The 10353-nt window shown below is 38.1% G+C and overlaps 1 protein-coding gene across 2 annotated transcripts; it reads right to left on the bottom strand.

The window, feature by feature from the left end:
• Positions 1-278: 278 nt before the first annotated feature.
• pdcd10a (programmed cell death 10a) lies at positions 279-9732 on the bottom strand. Of its 2 annotated transcripts, none has more exons than XM_083887192.1 (8): positions 9569-9732; positions 6366-6559; positions 4605-4658; positions 4315-4432; positions 3442-3568; positions 1866-1944; positions 1695-1777; positions 279-912 (listed from the first exon to the last, which is right to left on the bottom strand). In XM_083887192.1, exons 2-8 carry the CDS (start codon positions 6453-6455, stop codon positions 831-833), a joined length of 633 nt encoding a protein of 210 aa, XP_083743318.1. In that variant the 5' UTR covers positions 6456-6559; positions 9569-9732; the 3' UTR covers positions 279-830. The 2 variants fall into 2 exon arrangements, with proteins under 2 accessions (XP_083743318.1, XP_083743317.1); XM_083887191.1 differs by lacking the exon at positions 9569-9732 and adding an exon at positions 6662-6758.
• Positions 9733-10353: the final 621 nt, after the last annotated feature.

The raw sequence follows: 10353 nt of genomic DNA, 5'->3' as shown, positions 1-10353 counted from the left end.
AAACAGTGGTGCAAAATGAAGTTCATAATAAAACAGCTTAAATTTTACTGCCGACATTGAGATTTGTGATATCCTGAAATCAAGCATTGTGACAGATTTGTGCAAAAAAATCAACAATTTGGTTTCCACTGTATATTTATCAACAGTTTTAACCTATGCAACAGAAAAATAAAAACTGATTTTGTCACTGTGTTTCCATTTGGATTTGCCTCAGATGTTAGTTTACACATATTCTGAAAATGACCTGAACATGTGATTAAAAGAATAGAAATCTTACACTTATTTGCAGCTCCTAAAAGGCACAGAGACAAAGACACTGATTCTTGAAAAGATCTGATTATATTAAAATCATGCTGATATTGTAAAGGGATGTAACTGTTACGTTAAAGACACCCCTGTCTATTTTTAACAAACAGAAATGACAAAAGAAAGCCTGAAAATGTGGGATTTTTTTTGGAAACCTGACGTCATTCATTTTTATTGCAACTTCGTATGACATTTGCAGTTGCAGAACATTCAAGGACATGGAAAATGTTCACATTTTCCCACATTTTTTAGAACAGAACAGAGACGGTAAATATTGAAAGGACCAAAGAAATATTGACTTAAGATCTGATAAAAGGAGGACATAAAAGAGAGTAAAAATCCCAGTCAATTACTGTCAATCTGATTTGCTTTGAACCTAAATCTACCTGATCTTCCCTCAAAGCCATGGAATAATAAATTATATCCTCAAAAATCATACAGTGTCTTCATCACCTCTCCTCAAACAACAACATCCGTCCATCCACGCGTGTCGGTCTGTCTGTCTGTCTGTCTTCTCAGCGTTGCTACACCACGGTCTTGAAGGCCTGCAGTATCATGTTGGTTTGGTGGATGAGTTGGTTGGCGCTGTCAAACACGTTTATCACTCTGGAAACAACCGTGACAGAGACACAAGGACGCACGTGTCAGTCATACAGCAATGGCAAAAGATATCAGCTCTGATCCAGGAAACATTTTTGATCACATCAGGCTTCAGAGGAAGCAAGCAAAGCACAAAGCCATGGGAAATGGGTCGAGGGAGATATTCAGCAATGGTGGATTTGATGGAAGCAGGGTCTGTGGCAGGCAGCCATGTAAATGATAGTGACAGTAAGCATGTCTTTATGCATGCGTTTGTATATTTTCTTTTTGCATAAACATTGCCCTCGTCAGGACCAGCAAACCTGGTCCTAATAAGGCACAATGTCATTCTGAGGAACTGGTTAAGTTTAGGAAAAAAGCGGTGAATTGTAGTTAGGTTACGGTTGTTGTTAGGGCAACGAGGGGGGCCAATGATTATCTAGTATGGCCAGTAGGGGGCCGGCCAAGTGAAAACATTTTTTTTTTTTTGAGGAATAAGAAAGTGTTTTCACAGAATTTCAAAATAAAAGTATCCTTGTCAAGACATACTAATATATAAGGTTTTTATGATTATAAAAAATACAGAAATAACTCTTTCTTACTTAATATTAAGCAGTGGACCACATGAAATTAATTGGAGGGCCATCACCACAAGTTTGGGACCGTAAAGTTAGGGATAACACTTCCAAATGAATGGAAGTTAATGTGGTGTCTTGCAAAGAATGTGTGTGAGAGAAGAGAAAAAAGAAAGCAAAAACAGAGAAGACGACAATTGCAAAACAGAGAATAAACTAGAGGCACTGTCATACTTTCCATCTTTGAAGAATGTTTTGAGTGTGTCGCTGAATCTCTTGGAGTATTTCACAAACTCTTTCTTCTGCTGTTCCAGAACCTTAACAATAAATACAGACATCCTTTCAGCTCAGCTCATTTCATTTGTGTGTTTGCACTTGTTTACACTCCTCCATGCTGCTTCTTACCCGTCTGTTCTGATACTGGTATTTCTTGAAGACACTATTAACTGTGTCCAACAGCTCCTTTATGGCACTGGCAATATCTCTGTGGAAGACACGCGTAAAAGTAGTACATAAAAAACACAGTATATCAAAATCTGTCTGTTTATTTGAGGAAGTGATAACCCTGAAACTACAGTTCCTTGATCCGCCTCCTCTGTTTGTCTCCCCTCTTGAAGTCTGCCATTCCATAACTTCACGTTTTCAGCATTCCCTTTCAATTGATTTTATTTCTCGGCTGTCCACTGGGTGAGTAACTTAAGTGGATACTTATAAAGAGTATTGAATTCCATCAAAGTAATGTCAAAGTGAGCCGAGGAAATGAAACATCTGTGGCTTTCTCTACATACTGTGTCTGCGGTGCAGTTTTAGCTTTAAAAAGTGCATGCACAAAGCTTTGTCATCACTATGCCATAACATAACATACAACGAAAATGTGTAACACTGAGATCCCTATATTTGTGCTGAATGTTCCAACAATTTCATTTCTAAACTTTTCTCCAAAGGCTGATGAAAACTGAAACATAGTTGAAGGCTCGAGCGTGGACCTTTGAGTTGAGATTACATACTTCCATAAAGTTCCAAGGTTGCAAATAAAACCTCTGGCTCCAGATTTCAAACCTGATTTGATTTCACTCCATCTTGTTGCAAATTAAAAAACATACTGCAGGTATAACATTATTTTTTTAAATCCCTCCTTGAAATACAGTGTATATATATATATACATATACAAGTGTGTATATATATATATACACACACAAATATGTATATATATATATATATATATATATATATATATATATATATTATACATACATTCATATATATATATATATATATACACACACACACACACACATATATATATAGACATATATACACATACACACATATATACATGCATATACAGGTACTGTATATATATATATATACATATAAACATACACACACACGTGAATGTGCTTCACTTCAACCTAAGTATGGCGTGAGGAATGTGTTTAAGTGTTTGTGATACCTCAGATTGACCTCAATCTACTGAAAGATTTTCATCATGTGCTCACTCACCTTTGTTCCTTAAAGCGTCACAAAACTGATTTACATGGACTTGTTGCCACATGGGTCTTTTCTTTGATTTCTATTAAATTGCAATGTGTAGAAAATTGGACCAGAGTTAATGTTTCTGTTTTGGTTTGAAGAAATTTGGGTCCTCATCATAGAGACACAAATACAATCCTAATCAATTATTCTAATTTTTCATCAAGCCCTGCAATTATTGCCACAAGTCCTTTTTTTGTGTTTACAAACACATTTTGTTCAGCATTCTAAGTGGGGACAAATAAATGCCTAATCCACCACTAACCTAAAACCAATTCTAGCACTAAAACAAAAACCCTTTAAAGTTGTGAAGACAGGCCTCATTGTCCTCACAGTTGTCAAAATATCCCAACAAAGACGGGATTCAATTAAAATGTGTCCTCACAGTCAACTACAGACGTGTATATATACTGTATATACACCCACACACATACCAAGCTGCCTTACTTGATGGTCTGTAGGAAGCCCACTCTGTCACTGATCTCATCTGGTATGGTGCTGAGGATGTGTTTCAGAGCGCGGGCCCTCTCGTTCAGCTCCTGGAACTCTGGCTCTTGCCTGTCAATCATGAACTCTGAAAAACAGAGAGGAAGAGGGAAAAATACAAAGCTCAGCGAGAGACGCATCAACACGCATTAAAATAGCTGCAGGAGGCACCAAAACTGAGCAGCTAATAACAGTGACACATCTATATCGCAGCAGTCCTCATGGAGGCCTGGTTCTACTGAGACAGTGCCTTATTTCAAAGGCTCTGGTTAAGTTTAGGGATAAGATGCGTGTGACTGGTTAATTTAAGTTTGCGTGTTTGTGTGTATGCACACGTACACATTCTTTAATGTGGGGTTTAGTTTGTTGGGCAGTGTTAAGGTAAAACTTGGAATGTGCTATGCAGGAGGTAGATTTAAAATTCATTCAAAGTGTGTGTGTGTGTGTGTGTGTGTGTGTGTGTGTGTGTGTGTGTGTGTGTGTGTGTGTGTGTGTGTGTGTGTGTGTGTGTGTGGTGGTCTGAATTCATTACTACCATCAATCACTGTACACAGCACAAGGAATTCAATTACAGACAGAAAGGAAGGGACATCGGAGAACAGGGAGAGGAGTGGATTTGTGGAGAAACAGCTACCCCCAGTGGACAAAAGAGTCCGTGCAATATGACAAAATGCAGCAGCAGGATCGTTAAGATGGAAATAATCTAGTTTAGGAAGAAATATGAGCTTATTCCTCTGGAGTTAATGCAAGAAACATAATGGGCTGTGTATAGTTAATGTTTGTCAGTTTGTTTCTTTCATAACAACACACCTTTATTCAAACACAGCAGCCTACCTTCTGCACCGTCTCCAGCCATGCGAAGCAGAGACTCACTATAGTTGATTCTTAACCTCTTCTTCTCTAGTATTTTGATAACAATGTTCTGGGTCAGACCAGGGTTCTCCTTCTCTGCCTTAAAAACACACAAACATACAGTTAACAATGATCATGTGAGGAACTGAAAGTGACCAAGTATACAAATAAACAAAAAAAATAGATTTTGCTGACATGATTTACAATGTTAACGGCGTAGGCACAAGGAGAAAGATGGCAGTCGAGTCCATTAAAAGGTAAAAGAAACTAACCTTGATAAAAGCTGCTCTCAAGGTCTGTGCTGCTGATAAGTTGACTTGCTCCAGCTGCAAGTAACAATACAAAGACACACGAAGAGTAAGTCCACATACACAAACCACAACACAAACACACACATATACAGCTTAGCTCTTATCGGTGTCCCTGAAATGTAATTCTGCAGAAAGTACATACAAACCAGACAACATGGAATATCAAAGAAGGACACTGTGTTATTGTACTGACTGAGTCACTGCACCTGTATTCTCCTGTTTAAAAAAGTGATGGGATTAGTTTCTCTGAGCTTATTTTGTAATATCAAGGATCCAGTTTCAATTTTCATTTGTGAAAATTGCAGTTTGAATTTTAATGTTTTTTATTATTATTATTATTATTATTATTATTATTATTATTATTATTATTATTATTATTAATAAATTCAAGAAAAGAAGGAAGGGAAAGTTCCATCCATTCATCTACTACCGCTTTATCCTCCACATGAGGGTCGCAGGGGGAGCTGTACCAATCTCAGCTGACATAGAGCGATAGGCGGAGTACATCCTGGACAGTTTGCCAGTCCATCGCCGTTCACACTTAATGTATGGTCAAGGTAGAGTGTCCAATTTGCCTAATGCCCAGATTACATGTTTTTGGACTATGGGAGGAAACTGGAGAAAACCCCCTGCCACACACACTCAATGGGATAACATGCAAACTCCATGCAAACTCCATGCAGAAAGGCAATTGTTGCGACCGGGTATCAAACCACATTCACACATACCGTCAATTTAGAGTGTCCAATTAACCTCTGCATGTTTTCGGAGTGTGGGAGGAAACGGAACAACGTGGAGAAAACGCACGCACCCACGTGGAAAACATGCGAATTCCACACAGAAAGGCCTTCAGTCAGAACAAGTCTTGAACCCAGGTATTTTTACTGTAAGCCACACGCCCATTATGTGGCCCTATAAAATTAATTAATTTGACAAATGTATTGTCTGGATTAATTTTGTCATTCAAACACAATAATCCTGTTTTATGTGGCACAATATAAAGTAGCTCTGCTCTTTTAAGTATCTCTGTGTGTGTGTGTGTGTGTGTGTGTGTGTGTGGCGCCATTGATTAGAACATAAAGAGTGTAGATGTCAGTTTAAATTGTTTTCAGTTCAAACTGCAGTGTAATTTGTTTGATAAATGAGGCCCATTGTTCTGCTTTCGAGTGTGCGATGACATATACTGTACAGTTCCCCCTCGAGTTTCTCTGTCTTGTCTTTTTTGATTTAACAACACCTTTCGACTCTTAATAGTCAGCCGTGTTTGAATGAGGTTTGAGGGGTTTTTTTGCACTTAAAACTTTAGTTAATAGATTAAGATGTAGATATTTTAACACACATACACTGTCATTAAAAAATGACAAACAGAATATTGTGTTTCAGAGCTGCTTCATGTACCGTTCATATAGTGACAACACAGTATCAACTATACTCTGCATGTTTGTATTATTTTTATAATGTGTCCTTATCCACTTCTTCATTTTAATGTTACTGTTTATCATAGTTCTATTATTATATTATTGCACATTAACCTTGGAGTTTAGCACAGAACCATTCTCACTGCAAACCTCTGCCAGCAGTTTTAATTTAGTCCACAAGCTGCTGCACCGGAATATATGCAACATGTCACATGCAAATTTGTTTTTTGATTGCCTTGTTTATTCAACTTTAATTATTTATCTAATTTTTTTTTTACCTTAGCTGAAACCCTGGAATCCTCACCTGGTTAAAAACAGGATACATCACAGAGTAGAGAGCCATGGAGACGACTGAGGCGGTTTCAGCTTCATTCTTCATGTCGTCCATGGTCATCCTCGACCAATCGATGGCCCTTCAAGTGCGTGCCCGTTCACGGATGCCAGTCTCGCCGCATTCAATCACTCACAGGGGCTGACAGAACAGGAGCGGACAAGAACCTGAAGGAGGAGGTAGAAGGCAGAAATACAGGTGAACAAGCAGGGAGAAATAAATCGTGGTCGACGAAAATGACAAGCCAACAGCATTAAAAGAGGTCATACTTTTTCCACATAAATTGTGGACATGTTTCCAACACTGCACCAGCTATATAATCCTACATGTACTAATTCCCAAAAAGCATTTTTTTTTCTTTACAGCCATCATCACATAATCACAGAAGAGCCACAGTGCAAAAAGTGTACTTCACTGTTCCACTGGATGAAATGGTGACAAAAAATGCAATGAGTCATACCTGACAAGAAACACCCTCTCCAGTATTACTGCTGCAATAAAAGTGTCACCATGATAAATATAGAAACTTGGCTTAAACATTCGATGATTTTTCCCCCCCTCAGCCTTGTCATAAGGAAGGAGTGAATCCTGGTGGTAGATAAGTCGTCCGTCAATGCCCTGTGCTGTGTCTCTTTCACTTCATTCACATACACAAGCACACATGTCTGACATCTCCAGGACCAGTTCTTCCACAGCCACTATTTACTGTGTGACACGTTGCCAAAATGACATCATTATCCCGTGCATTCATTACTCAACAGATGATTTAAAACAGGGCAGGGAGACTCACTAACAAACCAAGACTGTTCATGGCTACAGTGTGTCATCGCCAGCTGATCCGACAACAACTTCAGGCCAAAACCCCCTACCTTCGCACTCGCAGAGGGCTAATCTGTTTTTACTAGAGGAGTCAGTTTGCCCTTTGATACTCTACAGCACAAACATGAAGGTTAGAACGACATCCAGTGTAGCAGCATTTCTTGAAGATAATTAAAAGGAAATGATCAATCAGTGTGGCCACACGTTTAGCGTAGTGGGTAGCGCCTTTCTGCATGGAGTTTGCCTGTTCTCCCCGTGTGTGTGCGTGGGATTTCTCCGGGTTCTCCGGCTTTCTCACACAGTCCAAAAACATGCAGATTTGGGGAATAGGTGAACACTCTAAATTGACCATAGGTGTTAGACTGCGAGAGTGAATGGTTGTTTGTCTGTATATGTGGTCCTGCGATGGACTTGCGAACTGTCCAGGGTGTACCCCGCCTGTCGCCTTATGTCAGCTGAGATAGGCACAGTAACCCCCGCGACCCTCATGTGGAGGATAAAGTGGTAGATGATGGATGGATGGATTGATCAGTGTATTTAACAACTGCAAATGGGCAACAACGATCACACATTGTTACAAAGGCAGAAAACTGAATTGCAATTTTTAAACAATGTAATTAGCAAATTAATTTCATCATTTGATTGCAATATGCTCTCTCCAAATTCAAAAAGAAAACTATTTATATATTTAATTTCTCTACCTTGCATTAGAACATAAAGTTGTTAAAGGACCAGAGTGTGGAATTTTAGTGGATCAATCAACAGAAATTGGATATGTCATTTTAGAGCTGAAACAATGAATTGATTATTAATCGATTACTAAATTAATCGTCAACTATTTTGATAATCGAATAATCGGTTTAAAGCTTTTTTTTTATCAAAACAAGATTTCTGATTGTTTTAGCTTTTTAAATGTGAATATTTCCATAGTTTCTTTGCTCCACATAACAAAGAAATCATTATCATCATCATCATATTCGACAAGATCATCATTTCCAGGTTTGACAAACACTGATCAATTTTTTTTTTTTTTAAGTTTTCTTACATTTTATGGACAAAGCGATTAATTGAGAAAATAATCGACAGATTAATCAATTACAAAAATTGCAGCTCTACAACATTTAAAATGATGATTATCACATTAAAAATGTTTTTGAAATGATGTGTTTTCATTATCTTCCTCGTCCATGGAGTCTGTCATTGTGTTTTAAATCAATTAGACAATGAATACTGATCTGAAACTGACTTCATCAAATTGTGTTCTAAATCAAACTGAAATTGCAATACTGGGTAGACCAACTGCAATTAGGAGGTTTTCCCCAAATCATTCCACCCTTATAGTGCAATGAGTACAATCATTGGTAACTCTCAAAATGAGATGAATTCAAGCAGCATTGTGTCAACCACTAATCGATCAATGAAAGTAGAGACTGTAAAGTGGAAAGGTAAACTTTCTTTGGAGCCAGTGGAGAAGAATGTATGTGGACATTATGTGGATCCAATCGAGATCCTTGCTGGGTAAATCAGACAGGACTCCAGTGTAGGAGCTGAGGCCGGAAGTGATGAAAATTCTATATAAACTTGGTTTAACATAGTCAGCCCAGCAGCATTCATGCATATGTGTGAGTCTATGTACTTATTTTGTTACCTTTATAGGACCTTTTCTGTTACAGAAACTGTTTTGTTTTGTTTTACACATGAACTGTGATTAGGGATTAGGCTTTCCCAGAAGCTATTGCAGTGTCCTAATAAGAATATCTATACAAACCTGAGTGAGAGTGTATAATGGATATATAACAGGATAGATAAGCTACGCTATTTACTCCATTTGCCCCTACTTTTTTGAGAGACAGTTTTAAACTACATAAGTGCACACATTAATGTGATCGATAAACTATTCTTTAAAAAAAACCAAAAAGAAGTGTTTGAGATGGTTGAAACATCACATACTCAGTCATTCCCAGAGACTGGGTTGAGACTCACAGATTTTCTATAAAATGTGCAAAAAATAAGCACTGTAGTCAATTTGTCAAACATACTGTATCTCTTGGAAAGGTCTGGTTTGCCTATTCACTGGATATATTAAGTGTCAGAGAAAAGGCAGTAAAACAAATTGTAAAAATATAAGGGCTATAGTGTACTGCACACAAATGTATAATTATAATGACAATAATAATACGACTGCTGTTGTTATGGCTCGATTTTCACGACAGGAGTCAACTTGTTTTTATACACCAGCCTTTGTTGCCACAGTAACTGTACAGCACCTCCTGTTCTCCCTCTAAGTTTATCGCATAGCATGACTGTGTGAATTCACAATGGTGTCGCTGATAGAAAGCCTTTAATTTTTGTTTTACCTGCGGTGAAACAGCTGTCAGAGAAGCGCTGCGGTCCTGCTGATGACACGGAGCAGCAGCAGCGTGCTAACGTGATATTAGCTGCTCATCAGAGCAGGTGATCAACTTCGTCCCAAATATCGCAGTCGAGAGCGGTGCCGCTGTGAAGCTACGTACTGTATGTGTGTGCCTTAAGAGACAGCGGTAACAACAACACGACAACCGGTTCCACTGTTTGCTCCGATAAACAACAGCCTCCTGACGTGTTTAGTGTCTCATTCAGGAAGTTTTCCGTCTGATTAAGTGCAGCTGAGAACCGGGTGGGTCAGTAATGTGAGCGGAGACGTTGCTTGTAGTTCTTTCGGTACGTCCCATCTATGCAATAGAGCTATGATGGCCACCTGGTTGGACTTCAAATCCCACACAGGTGCAAGTGGTGTTTTTAACCCTCGCGACATTTTGAAACAGAGCCGAGTTCTCACGTTTTAGGCATGACATTAGAATGGCTAATGTTGTAAACTTTTTTAGATAGATAGATAGATAGATAGATAGATAGATAGATAGATAGATAGATAGATAGATAGATAGATAGATAGATAGATAGATAGATAGATAGATAGATAGATAGATAGATAGATAGATAGATAGATAGATAGATAGATAGATAGATAACACATTACATTAAAAACAACAATAGTTTACTTTTTAAAATAACAGTAGAGTGGATGGAGAATTTTCACGGGAGGCAGATTTATTCCCAATAAGATAATTTGTTGTAATTATGATTATTCTATTTATTTATTTGT

The sequence above is a fragment of the Microchirus variegatus genome (assembly GCF_963457635.1).
Source record: "Microchirus variegatus genome assembly, chromosome: 3".
NCBI classification, from domain to species: domain Eukaryota; kingdom Metazoa; phylum Chordata; class Actinopteri; order Pleuronectiformes; family Soleidae; genus Microchirus; species Microchirus variegatus.
This window is presented reverse-complemented; position numbering and strand designations above follow the sequence as displayed.

Bases quoted from the DNA above. Each gene is read 5' to 3' on its own strand.
- pdcd10a (XM_083887192.1), bottom strand. From the start codon at position 6,455: ATGACCATGGACGACATGAAGAATGAAGCTGAAACCGCCTCAGTCGTC. The intron at 1,945-3,441 runs GTAAGGCAGCTT...TGTCTTCCACAG, and splicing joins GGCTTCCTACAGACCATCAA to AGATATTGCCAGTGCCATAA. The intron at 913-1,694 runs GTATGACAGTGC...GGTTGTTTCCAG, and splicing joins ACATTCTTCAAAGATGGAAA to AGTGATAAACGTGTTTGACA.